The 18,386-nt window shown below is 43.5% G+C and overlaps 1 protein-coding gene and 1 non-coding gene across 5 annotated transcripts; one reads left to right on the top strand and one right to left on the bottom strand.

Moving 5' to 3' along the window:
* Positions 1–777: 777 nt before the first annotated feature.
* SCAND3 (SCAN domain containing 3) lies at positions 778–18,178 on the top strand. Of its 4 annotated transcripts, XM_025858561.2 has the most exons (5): positions 809–1,489; positions 11,544–11,691; positions 12,599–14,091; positions 14,869–14,997; positions 15,135–15,275. In XM_025858561.2, exons 1-4 carry the CDS (start codon positions 1,070–1,072, stop codon positions 14,893–14,895), a joined length of 2,088 nt encoding a protein of 695 aa, XP_025714346.2. In that variant the 5' UTR covers positions 809–1,069; the 3' UTR covers positions 14,896–14,997; positions 15,135–15,275. The 4 variants fall into 4 exon arrangements, with proteins under 4 accessions (XP_073745647.1, XP_073745648.1, XP_025714346.2 ...); XM_073889547.1 differs by lacking the exons at positions 14,869–14,997; positions 15,135–15,275 and adding an exon at positions 11,782–11,864 and having other exon boundaries at positions 796–1,489; positions 12,599–12,733; XM_073889545.1 differs by lacking the exon at positions 14,869–14,997 and having other exon boundaries at positions 812–1,489; positions 15,135–18,178.
* On the bottom strand, positions 2,223–2,405 carry LOC112813519 (U2 spliceosomal RNA). The gene has a single exon (XR_003205541.1). It is a non-coding gene; the product is annotated as a U2 spliceosomal RNA (small nuclear RNA).
* Positions 18,179–18,386: the final 208 nt, after the last annotated feature.

Here is an 18,386-nt window from a genome sequence, read left to right as displayed (position 1 = left end):
GCCCGAGGGAGCACGCGGCGGGCGGGACGTCCCGCGCTCTGGGAACGCGCACGGTGGCTCGGGCGTCGGCTCAGGGCGGACCCGCCGCCGCCGGGGGAAGCGCCGTGTCTGTGGGTCGCGCGGCTTCCGCACCCGTAAAACGGAGAGATGACGCGGGGTGTTCCAGTGCCTTCTCAAGCTTGCGGCGACCGGGGAGGGACGGGGGTGCAGCCCGCAAATTCGCGGCCGTGCCGTGCGCCGCAGGGGTGCCCTCGCACCCGCGTCCGACTGCCAAGAAAACCCGGAGCCGCCTGGAGCCGGTGGAACGCCCCGCGGACGGCGCCGGCGCCCGCTTTCCTCAGCGCTCGCTCCGGGGCGCAGCCGCCCGCGGCCACGACCACCGAGAGCTCGCACCGCCCGGAGTCCTAGAGCGGACCGGAAGTGCGCGCCCGGCCGGCGGGGACGTGCGGGTGGCAGCCGTCGCGTCGGAGACCCAGCCGGCCGGGAGGGTGGCCCTAGGCCCGCGGCGCAGCCGCCCGCGGCCACGACCACCGAGAGCTCGCACCGCCCGGAGTCCTAGAGCGGACCGGAAGTGCGCGCGCGCGCGGGCGGCGGCGGGCGCGTCGGGGAGCCCGGCTGGCCGGGAGGGTGGCCCTGGGCCCGCGGCTGGGGCGTCGCGCGGCCGACCTGCGCTCCTCGGAGGCGGGAGCTGCGGCTGAGGGCAGCGGGTGTGCAAGCGGCCGCTGTGCTGGCCGCCGGGCTCGGCTCCGGAGTGACCTTGCCCGCGCCGTGGCCGCCCGGCTCCCGGGCGTCAGGAGGCCCGAAGCGGCCTCGGTCACGTCGGGTTTCGGCGTGGCGGGGCCCGTGCTGCGCGGCGCGCGGTCCTGTGCTCGCCGTTGCGGTGCGCGCGGAGCCTGGCTTCCCGTCCCAGGGACTCGCTCCAGTAGTGCCCTGTGTTGTCTCGGACGCAAGTCCTGCGCCGCGGCCGCCGCCCTGTGTTCACGAGAACTTCCCGCCCAGCGGGGGGGGGCGGCGCACGAGGCCGACCGCGCACCTGCCCGGACCCGGGTCGGAGCTGTCGGAGCTCAGGATGGCCGCGGCCTCCGGCGTCTTCCCGGCCCCGGCTGGCCAGGCTGCGGGGGAACAGGCGGAGATTATCAGGGTGAAGGTTAAAGAAGAAGACCACGTTTGGGATCAGGAGCCCTGCCTACAGAAGAATGTGGCTCCCACCCGGGAGCTCTGTCGCCAGCGCTTCCGGCAGTTCTGCTACCAGGAAACTCCTGGGCCCCGCGAGGCGCTGAGCCGGCTCCGGGAGCTGTGCCGTCAGTGGCTGCGGCCCGAGACGCACAGCAAGGAGCAGATCGTGGAGCTGCTGGTGCTGGAGCAGTTCCTGACCATCCTGCCCGAGGAGCTGCAGGCCTGGGTGCGGGAGCAGCACCCGGAGAGCGGGGAGGAGGCGGTGACTGTGCTGGAGGATCTGGAGAGGGAGCTGGATGAGCCTCGACAGCAGGTGAGAGATGGCAGGTGCCAGCTTCCCTGGAGAATTTGAGTGCGTGGGTCCAAGGTGGAGTACGTGCCATCATCAACTTCCCGCGGGTAGCTGCGTTATTGTTGGAACACATTCATAATTGTGGGATGACTGTTGATGTGAGTGATAGCTGACCCAAATAAGTAGATGATTTAACCACGTGGGAAACCTTGATCTGTTGCTTACCAGTAAGAATTATATCTTATTTAGTGACTGTGAAATTAAAGTAGCTGTCTCTTCTTATGGTACCCACTACGGTAACCATGTATGAAAACAAATTGGTGTGAGAATATAAGGAATACCATCTAGGAGAGACAAATAGAGAAGTAGCCAACTGTAATAGAAATACCGGAAACGGTGAGTGATGAGATTTGGATTCCATAGTAGGCTCTGTCACCAACGAGCTGTGTAACCTTGGACATATCACACCTTCCCTCAGCTTTAATGTCTTCATCAGTACAACAAAGAGATTCATTGCATCATTTTCTAGATACTTTCCATTACTTGGAGTTGTTGGTATGGGAAGTGTGTCGAGCTCAGTATTTGGTCTTTCACCATCGCACTAGAGATTATTTTTAAGGGAGTATACTTGCCTTCTAGGACAGTAATTTTAGACTGTGATGGATATTGCCAAACACTCTTACATTTCTATAATGACACTATCCATACATTTATCTGAACCCTTTAAATAGGAACATTATATGTATACAGTCTGATCTATTAAAACACATTTTTCTGAAATGCATGTGTTTCCTATGAGACTGATAAATAGGCACATGAGTCCATATAATGCTGCAATTGTGCTGACTCATACATGAATTTTACCAGCACGTACATGTTTTGGGCCACCAGGTAAGAGCAGCTGCACTTGATCTTAGCCAAAAGGCCAAGAAGCGATCAGGTAAGAGCAGCTGAATGCAAATAGTGGAGGCGGCACGTTGTGAAGACATACAGTACTGTGCCAAATGCCTATTCACCTCCACACCCTTCCTCTGGGCTCTCTTGGCCACACTCTGTGTTTTGGAAATGCTTATCTGTATGGTTCCCTCCCATCTTTGTGCATTTTTTGTTAAACTTTTGTGTATTCCAGAAAATGAGCAAGCACGGGTTTACAAGTGCCACAGGAATGTGCTGGTGATAAAATTTCTGCTAGTAAGCATAAAAGAAGAAAAGCTTTAACAATTGAAGAAAAGCTCGAAATTAGAAAATGCTTCAAAAAAAATGGAAGAACCTATGACACTAATTGTGCACCTGGCATAAAGGAGTCAGAGACTGCTGGGAAAATGAAAGAAAGTTACCTTGCTGGAATCAGTGCTACAAAGTTTGTTAGAACAAGGCGTGAGGAAATGGAAGAAATGGCACATCTGTCAAGTGTGTGGATTGAATACCAAACACAGAAGCAATCAGAGGCAGCCTTTCTCAGAATAAAGAGAAGGTCTTAGCAGGACATGAAGACCTTAAGAAAAAAGCTGGAGATCCTGCAGATGTGCCTTTATTTAGGGGTAGTGTCTGTTCCGTGACTTCAAGAACCACCATGCCTTCCGCAATGTTCACTTCACTCTCGTGAAGCTGTGAGTGCAGATGAGAGAAGTGTAGACAGTTCCCCCAGTGTTAAGAAATTTGACTGATGAAGGCTGTACATGGGATCAGATTTTTAATTCTGATGAAACCAGTCTCTGTTGGAAGCAGATTCCCTCAAGAGCCTGTATCTCGAAGGAAGAAGCACACACTCGAGGCCTGAAGGCTGCAGAAGACCCATCTGGTGTGATGCTGGGTGCAAATGCCAGTGCGGATGTACAGCTAAAGCCTCTTGTCATTCATCACATTGCCTACCCACAAGCTTTTTTTTTTTTTTTTTTAAAGATTTTATTTATTTGAGAGAGAGAGAGAGAGCACATGAGAGGGGGGAGGGTCAGAGGGAGAAGCAGGCTCCCTGTTGAGCAGGGAGCCCAATGCAGGACTCGATCCAGGGACTCCAGGATCATGACCTGAGCCGAAGGCAGTCGCTTAACCAACTGAGCCACCCAGGCGCCCTACCCACAAGCTTTGAAAGGAGTTGCAAGGACTAGCCTACTATAGTTCAAGCAAGAGAGGCTGCATAACAGGGCAGATATTTATTGATCTTTTAGGTGATGTTTTTGTAGATGATTTAAGAAAGTAAGTGTAAGAGGGAAAAAACTGTCTTTCAAAGTTCTTTTAATTCTTAAAAATTATAAGCAATCCAAGCCATTCTCCACTAGTTGCTGAGCTTTCTTCAAATATTAAAGTTCTCTTTTCCCCTCCTAATACAACTTCTTTAGTCCAGCCCCTTGATCAGGGATCTCAGCCTTTAATGCTTATTACTTAAGGTGGACGTTCAAGATGTTTATTGCACCTACAGGGGGTGAAATGCACACACAATTTTTGCATTTGGAATCAGTTCAACATTAAACTTGCCATTGATACTATTGAAGAGGTTTGGAATGATGTCACGGAAGCCTGCTTACTTGGAGTATAGCATAAAATTCTCATTGATTTAATTCATGATTCCAAAGACCTTGAACCTTCTCAAGAGCGCTCCCAAAGCAAAGCTGAGTTGCTCTGGCAGAGGAGGCTGAATCTGGGAAGTGGGGAGCTGCTGCAATCCTGTGCAGAAAATCTCTACACATAAGAGCTGCAACAGTTAGTTGCTCAGGCACAGGTGGAAGGTGTGGAAGAAGCTGCCCCGAAGGAGCTGTTCACTTCTCCGTCACTTTCTACTTTAGGTGCTTGGAGAAGGCGTGGCAGTGAGCCAAAGGTAACGCAGAACGCATCGGGATTGTGCTTCCATGTAAGGTCCTATTCGGAACCATAGAAGCTGCTGCTTTAGGAACGAAGGAAAATGTTTAAGCAGCAAAAACTGGGTATCTTTTTATAAGTCAGTGCCGAAGAAGTAAAAAGATGATGAGCCAGAACCATTACTATATTTCTTCTAAAATCACTGCATTTCTTGGAAAATGTGCAAATGCTTCTCCACCTGGACGTCTGAAGGCCGCATCTCTGCCCCTTGCTCCATCCTTTCCTCGTACCTCCTCCTAACACAGTAGTTTCACCTTTGTCGAGTCAAGTCCTGTATGAAGTGTGATCATTCTTTATAATACCTATGCTTTTATTTTTAGTAGAATTGCTATAGTTTTATTAGCGCTCTAGTGACAGTGTAGATGTTCGGTAGTCTATCCTGTAACTTTTTTTTTTTTTAAGATTTTATTTATTTATTTGACAGAGACAGCAAGAGCAGGAACACAAGCAGGGGGAGTGGGAGAGGGAGAAGCAGGCTCCCCGCAGAGCAGGGAGCCCGATGCAGGGCTCGATCCCAGGACCCTGGGACCATGACCTGAACTGAAGGCAGACACTTAACCACTGAGCCACCCAGGCGCCCCCCCCGTAACTTTATTTTCTCCATAAACCTTGTTATTTTTTTGTGCAGTTTTGCAGAAAGCATGTTTTTTCATGAGTTCACATATTCTGACATAGATGTCTATATAAGCAGTCTCTTACCTCTAGCCAGTACATCTTCTCCCTTTGTTTCAAAAAAACAATATTGGTTTTTCCCATAAGATGTGCCTGTTACTTTAGAATTTCCCTCTTTTAGCTTTGTGGAGAATGTAGCCATTGGTAGGACTTGGTGTTTGGTCAGTTCTGGGTAATGTTCACATTTGATAGTTTTTCATACAATTCAGGATTATAGGAATTTCCCTTGTCTTAGAGAATATTATGTTTGCGTACGTGTTTCTCATTTTTCTTGTTTCTGTGTGATTTCTGGAAAAGGGAAAATGGCCCCGTTGCAGACATTTTCAGCTGCCACCTGGACACAGGTGTCCCTGCTTCAGAAAGTTTCTAACCCACTTCACTGTACTCACTTGCTCTTACAAAACACCTGCATTAGTACAGGAATGGCTCCTTTGCATAGAAATGAAAATCCTCCCTGGATTTCTTCTGGTGAGCAAACCCAGGAACGAATGCAGTCCTTTTACAGGCGAAGTGGCCCCACGCGAACTTACAGAAAATGGGGGAGACTGTTTGCTGTATGCCATTTCGCTTACAGTAGTTTTCATAGGAACGCTCTACTCTTTTTTTTTCTTTTTTAAGATTTTATTTATTTGAGAGAGAGAATGAGAGAGAGAGAGAGCATGCGCATGAGAGGGGGGAGGGTCAGAGGGAGAAGCAGACTCCCTGCTGAGCAGGGAGCCCGATGCGGGACTCGATCTCAGGACTCCAGGATCATGACCCGAGCTGAAAGCGGTCGCTTAACCAACTGAACCACCCAGGTGCCTGGAACGCTCTACTCTTGGACAGCGGGAAAACCTGTGTCTGTTCTCCCCTTTTCCTTCCTTAAAACAGGATGATTCCTTCCAGCTTTCCTTGTACTTGAGTTGGCTGTGCAGCATACCTCTGGCCAGGGAGAGATAGGCATGTTTTCTGGGAGTGTCTGGGAAAGCTTTTACTTTCTTATAAAATGGGACAGATGTGTTTAGTTCTGTATTTTCCCACTTCCTGTTTTGAACGTAAATGTGGCGTCTGGAGCCATTTCAGAAACTTCTTTTTTCAGTTGATAAATTTTGGAGAGTAGGTTGACAATACTACAAACAAAATTGTTACTATCCATGGATATTGCTGATGAATATTAAATTATTTGTAATCTGTACGTTTTAAAACATAACATTTCACTAGCTGACATCTGAATGTTGGTATGGACTCTTTTTCTTTCATTTTTATTTAAAAAAAAACAGCATTTAACATAGGAAATGATGAGATGCCAGTAATAGCTAGTGAAGTGAATATAATGTTATATATTTATATATGCTTTACTAATCCAACAAAAATTAGCAAGAAAACCCCACTTAATTCTAAGTTTTATTGTCAATTATAGGATAACTCTTTGATTATTTAAGCTAGCATTTTTTTTTTAAGATTTCATTTATTTATTTGACAGAGAGAGACACAGCGAGAGATGAAGCACAAGCAGGGGGAGTGGGAGACGGAGAAGCAGGCTTCTTGTTGAGCAGGGATCCCGATGTGGGGCTCGATCCCAGGACCCCAGGACCATGACCTGAGCCGAAGGCAGACGCTTAACGACTGAGCCACCCAGGCGCCCCTCTTTTTTTTTTTTAATTTTATTTTATTATGTTAGTCACCATACATTACATCATTAGTTTTTGACGTAGTGTTCCATGATTCATTGTTTTCGTATAACACCCAGTGCTCCACGCAGAACGTGCCCTCCTTAATACCCATCACCGGGCTAACCCATCCCCCCACCCCCCCTCCCCTCTAGAGCCCTCAGTTTGTTTCTCAGAGTCCATAGTCTCTCATGGTTTGTCTCCCCCTCCGATTTCCCCCCTTCGTTTTTCCCTTCCTCCTATCTTTTTTTTTTTTTAACATATAATGTATTATTTGTTTCGGGGGTACAGATCTGTGATTCATCAGTCTTGAACAATTCACAGCACTCACCATAGCACATACCCTCCCCAAGGTCCATCACCCAGCCACCCCATCCCTCCCACCCCCCACCACTCCAGCAACCCTCAGTTTGTTTCCTGAGATTAAGAGTCTCTTATGGTTTGTCTCCCTCTCTGGTTTCATCTTGTTTCATTTTTCCCTCCCTTTCCCTATGATCCTCTGCCTTGTTTCTTAAATTCCACATATCAGATCATATGATAATTGTCCTTCTCTGATTGACTTATTTTATTTAGCATAATACCCTCTAGTTCCATCCATGTTGTTGCAAATGCCAAGATTTCAGTTTTTTTCATGGCTTAAGCTAGCATTTCTTTTCAGTGTATACATATGGGGAGTTAGCCAATTAGCTAAAATAAATCAGGACATGCAGATCAACAGTATTTTATGGTAATTGGGGTTGTGTCACAACTTCACTAGGAATTTTATCATCTAGATTTATCAATGAATATTTCTAGGGCAGTATTAAGAACTTATATGTGCATTATAATGGACTTTTATGCTCATTTTATGCCACCTTCTATAGTAACATGGATAAAAAGTTTGTTTTTTTGTAAATACGCGTGGCTTGTTTAATTTGCCGTAGTAATTTTCCATTGCTTAGCTTGTCACACCTTAGCATTGAAAATCTCAGCACAAGCTCAGACGTCAATGAAAGTATCACGTCCAAACCATATTTTCCAGACTTATATTTTCCCTATGCCAGGTCCAAACTACATACAAAAATATCATCTGAATGTATAATACACTACAGACCAATAAGCAAAAGGACACTTACCCCAATAAAGAAATCAACAAAAGATTTGAACATGCACTGTACAAAAAAAGGGTAATTAGCCAATAAAACTGTAAAACAATGACTCAATCTTACTAATCAGAAAAATGCAAATTAAAACAATATGTGGTACCATTTTATTCCAACCAGTGTGGATTAAAAGTGCTGACATGACCAAATTTTGGTAAGGATGTTGAGCCACTAGAATGCTTATATCCTGGTAGGAATAAGTTGTTTTGGCCACTTTGGAACTATCTCCATGTATAACCAAACTCTGTGATCCAGCAAACCTACTTCCAGGTGTGTATCTACAAGAAACACTTTCAGAGTGAGCAGCATTATTATTATTATAATTGCCAGAAACTCGAAACAAGAACATAATTACAGTGTATTTGTACTGTTAACAATGAAAATAAGTGAACAACTACATTCAACAGTGTGGATGAATTTCACAAACATAATGTTGAGCAAAGAAGCCAGACAAAAATAAATACATGTTGTATGATTTTCCTTATATAAAGTTCAAAAAGCAACATGACTCTGTGGTGATCTGTGTCAGAGTAGTAGTTAATTTTGGGGAAGAGAGTAGGGCACAAGTAGCCTTCTGAGATGCCGATCATGTTCTGGGTGGTTCACTGTGATAAATCATTGAGCTCTATGCTTATGAGCTGTGAGCTTTTTTCTAAGCGTGTAATATTCCAATTAAAAATTGTATTAATTACGGGGCACCTGGGTGGCTCAGTTGGTTGAGGGCTGACTCTTGATCTCCGGGTGGTGAGATCGAGCCCCGTGTGGGCTCCGCGCTGAGTGTGGAGTCTGCTTGAGATTCTCTCTCTCCCTCTGCCCCTCCCTCCTGATCACACGCTTTCTTTCTCTCTTTCTCCGGAATAAATCTTAAAAAATTGTATTAAAGATATTTATCCCATTGTGATGTCTCCTGCATGATAGGCTAGGGTATTTGTATGCACATTTTTAGATTCATATGTCATATGAATGAGGAATTATTTTTGTCAAGCCAAGACCTAGTGAGGGAAATTTTCAGAATTAACCAAGTTTGTAAATGCCCACCAAAGGATAAGCTAAATTTTTACTTGGATTTTGCAAGTTAGATGCAGAGCATGGGTAATTGATGCCAGGTGTATATGGCAGAGCATGGATTGATTAGGTTTCCATACCAGGTTCTTCTATATTGATAGATTTTTTTCTTTGTTTTGTCCTCAAGAATATTTATTTGGCAGACTGTTGAAATGTTTGGTTTGACTGCAGTGTGGCTTCCACGAGGCTGTTCAGCAAGAAAGCAGGCTTGGCAGGGATGTGAAGTGGCCAGGTCTCTTCCACTGTACGGAGCCCACTCCGAGAGCCTCCAGCCGGGGAGTCCGAGCCTCTTATTTGTGTTCTTTTCACTGTAAGGTATATGAAATAAAGAGAAATCAGAATTTCTGTTGCTAGGGAGATGACAACTTGATTTTTTTTTTAAGTAACTTTCATCCTTGCTCTGTTTTATTTTTTTTTTAAAGACTTTATTTATTTGAGAGAGAGAGAGCATGAGCAGGGGGAGGAACAGAGGCAGAGGGAGAAGCAGACTCCCCGCTGAGCAGGGAGCCCGACGCGGGACTCAATCCCAGGACCCCGGGACCATGACCTGAGCTGAAGGCAGATGCTTAACTGACCGAGCCACCCAGGCGTCCCCAAAAATGGTTTCTTATGGGAGTAGGGGTGGAGTAGAATATGAGCAGGACTTCTCTGAGTGTATATTTTGATTTTTTTAATATCATGTAAATGTTTTAAGTATTTAAAAAGCAATGTTAAATTCAAAATGATTAAACACAGAAACAGGTTACCTCAACTGTACATGAAAGTAACAATAACAGCAAAACAATAATTGAGGTGACTTGAACACAGTGTTCTGTGTACTCTTAGTGGGGCACTGTCTGTGGGCATAGAAAGCCACAGAGATAATTGATTTTATAGGTATGTTGTTGGGAGTGTTCTGTAACACACAGCACTGTAATTCTGAAACTTGAGTGTTTATTGTAGGTTAGAGCAAATGCGTACATAACATTGTATTGAACTGGGTTTCATTTGTTTCACTGTGGGAGAAAGATATGTTAAAATGGAATATGGAAAGGTGAGGTATGGCACTGAAATGGAATGGAATTCATGATAATCTAGAAATATATTTACCAGCTCTGTCCATAAAAGGGCCTGGAGGGGATGATGCACCGTTATCAGTGAGCCTACCTACTACTCAGTCTTTATTCCCAACACTGTTGCTCTAAAATGAATCAAGCCTTCTTGGGGGAAACAGTTGAAACTAGATCTGGGACAGGGAAAATACAGTGTGGTCCTATTGTTCTGGAAAGCACAGATGTGCTAAAAAACACTAGTGGGGTCATGTTCCAAGGATGCAGGAACCTGATGAAAGGGGCGCTGGGGCTAAATGGGAGACAGTTTAAGATCGAGGTGAGTAAGGGTGGAGTGGATTACAGAATAAGTCTGTAGTGATATTCAAGATGAGAGACAGAGGAGGTGCCTGGGTGGCTCTGTTGGTTAAGTGTCTGACTCTTGATTTTGGCTCCGGTCATGGTCTCAGGGTTGTGAGGTGGAGCCCACCTCAGGCTCTGTGCTGAGTGTGGAGCCTGCTTAAGATTCTCTCTCCCTCTGTCCTCCCCATGCGGTGCATACGAATGAGAGACGGAGAGCTCTTTACAGAAAATTGCTAGCTAGTCAATGTAGAAGGAATTATAAAGGCAAGCAGTCACCATTTTGCAACCCCCAGTATAAAAATTGATCAGAATCAGCAGTGAATGCTAAAACCATTGGGGAATAGGCTATTTATGTAGTTCCATACTATTACCCCACAGCTGACTTATTAATTACCATGGGAAAAGTGGATGGATAGAGCTGGTAGGTCACTACCTGAACTATGTGATCAGGTTTGGCATTATCAGTAATGAAATAACTTGGTAGTGTGTGCCCTATGACGCACCACAGTAAGGACACTGCACTTATGCGGTATTCTTCCAGAAATTACTCACCAGAGTCCATCTGTGAAGAAGGAGTAAGACAAATCCCTAATGTGGGATATTCTGTAACTTAACTGGCTCTGAGTTTTCAAAAACTGAATGTCATAAAAAGGCAGGAAACTTTTAGATTAAAAGAATCAAAAGACATAATCAAAAACAATGTATAAGTACTGTTTCCCAAAGTTAAAAAAACATAAAATATATTTTGGGGACAGTTAGGGAAATTTAATTATAAACCATATATGAGATGATTAGTGTAAGAAGATAGTGTTTTCTTTTTTATCCAGCACAGTCATCCAAAATGATTGGCTTCTTTTCCCGTCCGTAACACTGGGGTGATGTTTTCCACATTTATTCTAAAACAACTGTCAGATTTCTTTCTGCGTTGAAAAGCTCATGAGTAACTCTTAGATAATTTGCATAACCTCACCCCAGATATTTATTTTTAATTGCTCACACTGAAATCTATTTACAATTTTCTTTTAATTATCGCAGTTTAGGGAAGATTCCTTTCATGTGTTCCTGTTGTTATTCCCCCAAACAGAAACCACAGGGATGAGTATCTGTCCAGTGGAGACAGTTTATGCTGCATGGCTCTGGCTTTATTAGTCCCAGCATTTTTTATTTCTTCTTCCATGTTGGACTCTTAAGAAGTCAGTGAAGACTTTATCTTCTTACGTACTGTTTCAGTAGAAGACTGTTCTGAGGTTTGTGCAGTGATCATGTACATTAATTTCCAGATGTACCTGTTTGTCCTCAGGTCCCACAGGGCACAGATGTGCCGGAAATTCCTATGGAGGAAATGACTCCTGTGGAGACCGCAAAGGAGCCCTTAGGTGCCCAGCTCCAGCCCGTGGGAGACAGAATGGAATGTGACTCTCCGGAGCCATACCCACTGCAGGATAATGGTGAGGATAATCTAGTCTGGAAAGAGGATGAGATTTGAGAGCGGGAAGGGTCTGGTCGCTGAGAAGTTATCAAACCTCATTCCGTTGCAGCCTACTGAACATAGCTGAAGGAAAACTCAGCCAGTTTCGTGTGATGCTGTTAAAGGAGTTGAATCAAGCAGCCACGTAATAATGTAAGAAAGAGTTGAATACAGTCAATAGTTCCATGGTTTCCCATGGATATTTTGCAATGGAATTAAGTACCTGCGGATAAATCAGAGGTGCATCTGTGGTAAGCGTTTGTCAGTGTAGCCATAGGTGCCATTTCTATAACCTCTGCCCCAATTTTTGTCAGTATGATGTTTAACACTTGGAAATTCTACTTAGAAATTCTGTTAAAGAAAATGAGGGGCTCCTGGTCGGTGAAGCGACTGCCTTTGGCTCAGGTCACTGTCCTGAAGTCCTGGGATCGAGTCCCGCATCAGGCTCCCTGCTCGGCTGGGAGTCTACTTCTCCCTCTGACCTTCCCCCTGCTCTCTCTCTCTCTTTCAGATGAATAAATAAATCTTTTTAAAAATTTATTACTGTATTGCTGAGGCTTTTCTAGCCAAAAAAATTTATCTTTTGTAGTTAATTAATAACATCAATTTACTTCTTGTTTTATATAAAACAATGCTTTACTTTAAGGCTAATCCCAGATACTGCTCTGGAAAGTCACATCCTGGTTTTCTACTCTTTACTATATCAGAATTTTTTGTTCCTGACTGGGGTTCTTCATTTACCTTCTATTCCTCCAAGGCTGAGCTCCCTAACCAAAACTGTACTCCCCCCAACTTGTGTGCTCATAGCCTCTACTTCTACCCCAAACTCTAGTGGCTACTTGGGCAATATATGTATTTCATTAATTGTTTTTTTCTTTATATTTTAGGGTCATTTTTGTGGCTTTCCATGATGTCTCAAAGCGTGGGTGATGGTAACCCCAGTAGTTTAGACGCTAATGAGCCAGAAATTGAACCAGAAAACATGAGAGAGAAGTTCTTCAGAAGCTTAGCAGTGTTACTGGAAAACAAAAGTAATAATACCAAGATATTTTCTAAAGCAAAGTACTGTCAGTTAATAAGGGAAGTGAAAGAGGCTAAAGCGAAGGCAAGAAAGGAATCTGTTGACTCCCGTCGCTTAGCTAGATTTGACGTGATCCTCGTACAAGGAAATGAGAGGCTGATTGAGGCTATAAATGGGGAAACAGATAAAGTGCGGTATTACTTACACAGCGAGGAGTTATTTGACATTCTGCATGATACCCATCTCAGCATTGGACACGGTGGGCGTACCCGCATGGAGAAAGAGTTACAAGCCAAATACAAGAACATCACAAAGGAAGTTATAATGCTATACTTGACACTCTGCAGATCATGCCAACAGAAAAATTCAAAACTCAAGAAAGTTCTAACATCAAAGCCAATGAAGGAAGTGAATTCAAGATGCCAGGTGGATCTTATAGACATGCAATTGAATCCTGATGGGGAGTATAAATTTATTATGCATTATCAAGACCTTCGTACAAAGTTGAGTTTTTTGCGATCACTAAAATCTAAAAAGCCTAAGGAAGTTGCACATGCTCTTTTAGATATTTTTACAATTATTGGAGCACCCAGTGTCCTACAATCAGACAATGGGAGGGAATTTTCAAGCCAGATTGTCAGTGAACTTAGTAATATTTGGCCAGAATTGAAAATTGTCCATGGGAAGCCTCTGCCTTGTCAAAGCCAAAGTTCTGTGAATCAGACTAATGAGGATATTCAAGATAGGATTATCTCCTGGATGCAAACCAACCATTCGTCACACTGGGCTGAATTTTTATGGTTCATTCAGATGACCCAAAATCAACCCTATCACCGAGGCATGCAGCAGACTCCATTTGAAGGCACATTTAGCTCTGAAGCTAGACTAGGCCTGTGTCATTCTCAGTTAACTGAAGAACTTATTGCTAGCCTGAATCCAGAAAACAAATTAGAACAGGCTGACAGAGAATTAGAAAGTATGCCAGGAGCACCATATGAAGAGAACATTGAGACTGGCACGGATAGCAGTGATATTGAAGAGCATCTTTCTCCTCCTGCCGGGGCCATGAAGAACCCTGCCGAAAAGAGAGTAAAATTTGTATCCTGTGTAGTTTGTGAGAAAGAATGCTCAGGTGCTCATAATTGTGTATCGTGTGATGGGAACGTCCATGCGATCTGTGGAGTGCCCCCTCAACGTGACACTGAGGGCTGTCCTTACAGAATAACGTGCAGTCTCTGCTATGAGACCACGACAATGAAAAGGAAACATGATGAGATCCAGAGAAGTTTGACTGGTCAGCCTTCCAAAATGCTGAAGCCGTCAGAGACACCATTTTCATCAGACAAAGTAGGAGATTGGGTAAGAGTCTGAGTACCTGTTGCAGAGCAGAGCAGAGCAGGGAAGAGCTTCGTTACACGTCACTGTGCTCGTGGTGGGTGAGGATGTTTTGGCATGGTAGAGATACTAAAGCACCACTGGGCCAACTTGGGTTTGTTTTCTCCAGAGAAAACCCATTACTTTTAACCCACCGCCCCCCCCCCCACTCCTTTTTCAGGTTGGAAGTTATAACCTTGAATGCTGCTTTATTTGTTGTCTGGGGTTATGACAGTATCTCTTCTACTCCTTTCTGTTGTCAGGCATTTCCTGGGGGAAGGGAGAAAGCTAAGATGGTGTGTGTGAGGGTGTTTCTCCAGGAGGGTGAATGTGGGAAAAGCCGAACTTAATGTTACTTTGTTTTAATTGTATGTGATTTGGGTGGGGAGGTCAGCTAAGAAAGGGCATCTTGGTCAAGTGAAGAAGTATTTAGGGGAGGATGATCAGTCTGGTTGGAGATACGGGTTTGTGTTGAGAAAAAGCTCAGTTTTCAGATTTAAATGGAGAGCATGATATAAGGCCAAAGAGATGTGTTTTAAATCAGTAGGTTTTATAAAGTAGCGTTAATGTGTGTTGAATTTAGAGTTTTGAAATATGGAGGTTACACATGATTTGGGCCAGTGGTACCTGGAGTGTGATCTGCAGACCCACTGGTCTTCTACTAGTCCACAAAGGGGTAAGTACACTAATCAGGAGTTAATAACAATTTGACATTGCTGTAGCACCCAGGCATATGATTCATGAACTCGTGTTTTTGAATAGAAGGCGGGCCAGTTTGGGCGTCACTAACCTCTCAAGGCCAGTCATTGTGCTGTGAGCTGCACACCAGTCAAGCACAGTTACAACGTGTGATGTTTGATGGCTACTTTGTCTGCTGTAACTCGGAAAAATGTAAACCTTTATCCCTATAACTTCATTTTAAAACCATTCTAAGTTTTTAATCAAGCCTAGTTTTTAATTTGTAGTTTGTTATCAGAAAAAAGAGGAAAGTAAAATTTGTATTATTTATTTTTATTCCTAATTTGCAGATGGCAAAACAAGCATCACTGGACTTTTTTGTCAAGAAAAAACATACCTTTTCTGAATATAGCAGCAGCAGTAAGAGAAATGGTACCGATGGAAGTCGCCCAGAGCAGGTGAAAACCAGAAGAGTTCACACAGGTTTTACTCGGAAGTATGATCCCTCGTATATCGAGTTTGGGTTTGTAGCCGTAATTGATGGTGAAGTGCTGAAACCGCAGTGTATTATTTGTGGAGATATACTGGCTAATGAAGCGATGAAACCATCAAAACTTAAGAGGCATTTATATTCAAAACATAAAGAAATAAGTTCACAACCAAAAGAATTCTTTGAGAGAAAGAGTAGCGAATTAAAAAGCCGGCCAAAGCAGATGTTCAATGTGTCTCATATAAACATCAGTGCTCTTCGGGCTTCTTACAAAGTGGCGCTCCCGGTTGCCAAGTCTAAAACGCCATACACGATCGCAGAGACGCTGGTGAAAGACTGCATCAAAGAAGTCTGCCTGGAGATGCTGGGTGAGTCTGCAGCGAAGAAGGTGGCTCAGGTGCCACTTTCCAACGACACCATAGCTCGACGCATTCAGGAGCTGGCTAACGACATGGAAGACCAACTCATAGAGCAAATTAAAGAGGCAAAGTACTTTTCGTTGCAACTTGATGAATGCAAAGATATTGCTAACATGATCATTCTTTTAGTGTATGTGCGGTTCGAACACAATGATGATATAAAGGAAGAATTCTTCTTTTCTGCCTCTTTACCGACAAACACGACTAGCTCAGAAGTGTATGAAGCTCTGAAGAATTATGTTGTCAACAAGTGTGGTCTGGAATTTAGGTTTTGTGTAGGACTGTGTTCAGATGGCGCAGCCTCCATGACAGGAATGCATTCCGAAGTGGTTACCCAGATTAAGGAGCTTGCACCAGAATGCAAAATAACACACTGCTTCATTCATCGAGAAAGTCTGGCTATGAAAAAGGTGTCAGCGGAACTAAACAGTGTGCTTACTGACACAGTAAAAATTGTGAATTATGTCAAGTCTAACTCGTTAAATTCAAGACTGTTCTCTTTGTTATGTGACAATATGGAAGCTGATCATAAGCAGCTGTTATTGCATGCTGAGATTCGGTGGTTAACTCGGGGAAAAGTTCTCTCAAGAATGTTTGAAATACGAAATGAACTCTTAGTATTTCTGCAGAGCAAGAAACCAGTTTGGTCCCAGCTTTTCAGAGATGTGAACTGGACAGCCAGACTTGCTTATTTATCTGATATCTTCAGTATTTTTAATGATCTTAACGTTTCCATGCAAGGAAAGAATGCAACCTGTTTTTCAATGGCTGATAAGATTGAAGGACAAAAACAAAAGTTAGAAGCTTGGAAAAACAGAGTTTCTACAGATTGTTATGACATGTTCCATAATTTAACAACAGTTATCCATGAAGTAGGTAATGACCTTGACATTGCCCATCTGCGAAAAATTATCAGTGAACATCTTACAAATTTGTTGGATTGTTTTGAATTATATTTTCCAACAAAAGAAGATCCACGTGTAGGAAACTCATGGATCCAAAATCCATTTCTTTCACCAAAAGATAACTTAAATTTAACTGTAACTCTACAGGATAACTTGTTAAAGCTGGCTACCGATGAAGGATTGAAAATGAATTTTGAAAATACAGCATCACTTGCTTCATTTTGGATAAAAGTTAAAGATGAGTATCCTGAGCTTGCTGAGGTTGCTTTAAAATCCCTCCTTCTATTCCCCTCAACATCCCTCTGTGAGACTGGGTTCTCTACTTTGAGTGTTATTAAAACAAAACACAGGAACAGTTTAAATATCCATTATCCCCTGAGAGTAGCACTGTCCTCAATCCAGCCTAGGTTAGACAAATTAACAAGCAAGAAGCAAGCTCACTTATCACATTAAAAACTTGAAGGTGTCCAGTCAAAGTATGCATATACACATCCGGGAATAGGAAAAGTTATGATTAAAATAGCAGTTTTCTATATCAATTGTCTATATATACACTTTCAGTTAAATGTACAGTTTTTATAATTGTTTTAATTTTTTTGTTATATTTGTTATATTTATTAAAATGTAACTTTAAATCTGTTGCTTCTAATATTAAAAAATTTGGTCTTACATTTTGTACGTCTTTGTTATTGTTGTACTTCATTAGGATATTTAGATTGTAGCACCACTTCAGGATGGTAGTGATTTCTTTGAAATGGCGTCTTAGACCACTGGTGGGAAGTGAGCTTGGGGCTGGAATTAGAATCGGAGTGCCAGGGTCAGGAAGGGGGTGGGCTTCTGCAGCTGGTCCTGGGTGGAAGCTGGCCTTAAGTTTCCTCCGTGGGTGCGCGTTTAGACACAGTGTTTATATGGCTGAGGTGGGGGAAACACCTCGTCATGGTGTCATGGCTTTGGATTCTTGTTGGTGAGTTCCAGTTTCATTACGGTGGGGGATCGGGCCCCATCAGGCCACAGAGTTTAGATCAGGTACAGATCTTTAGATTTTGCTGGAGCCGATTGCTGTCAAGGTTCTGTGGGTCAAAGCCAGGTATTCTAGCACCTTGGGTAGATGTAGTAACCTCTAGTGGGTGGAGACAGTTCAGGAAAATGCCACACATCTGCATTTGCTCAGAATTACTGAAAACAAACGATTAGCACAAGGCAGGTTCTTTAGGGTAAAACATGCCAAGATCCTTGGAGAAAGTGTCTTTTCCTAGGCAGGGAATCAACATAACTGTAATGCTTCTGTTGAAAGAAATGTACCATTGAAGTTTGAAGAAGGGAAGGATATTTAGTAATACCGAATGTCAGTACTACTTTATTGGTTAGAAAGTTTCATCGGAATGATCCCAAACATATTAGAAAGTAGAGGAAATGTTTTCCACATTCAGTTCTGAAGCTTTAGTAGGATTATATTTCAGTGTGTATGTTTAATAAAATCTTACAGCTTTTCAAAAATGTGATAGTGGTAGACAGATACCCATGACAGTGGTTTAATTTTGTCCACCTACATTTCTGTGTCCTCTCTCCTACCTGACCATATTTTGGAACTAAAGGACTTATATTTCTCAAATTTTACCATTTGTTGATTGAATAAAGTACTGTGCTTCCAGTTTTCAATTTTAAAAAGCAATGTATGTATGGTGATTTTATACTTGTTTCTATAAATGCCTGCAGTGTCTGGGAGAAAATAAACTGAGGGACATAAAGAGTACATTTTAAAAGAACTAAATTCCCATATTTTCTCTC

Source organism: Callorhinus ursinus, unplaced genomic scaffold (genome assembly GCF_003265705.2).
Source record: "Callorhinus ursinus isolate GAN/ISIS: 27379988/994484 unplaced genomic scaffold, GSC_fseal_2.0 scaffold109, whole genome shotgun sequence".
In the NCBI taxonomy this organism is placed as follows: domain Eukaryota; kingdom Metazoa; phylum Chordata; class Mammalia; order Carnivora; family Otariidae; genus Callorhinus; species Callorhinus ursinus.
This window is presented reverse-complemented; position numbering and strand designations above follow the sequence as displayed.

Excerpts from the sequence above, each read along its gene's own strand:
- SCAND3 (XM_073889545.1), top strand. The coding sequence starts at position 1,070 with ATGGCCGCGGCCTCCGGCGTCTTCCCGGCCCCGGCTGGCCAGGCTGCG. Across the intron at positions 11,692-12,598 it reads ATACCCACTGCAGGATAATG|GGTCATTTTTGTGGCTTTCC; the intron begins GTGAGGATAATC and ends TTTATATTTTAG. Across the intron at positions 14,092-15,134 it reads CAGACAAAGTAGGAGATTGG|ATGGCAAAACAAGCATCACT; the intron begins GTAAGAGTCTGA and ends CCTAATTTGCAG.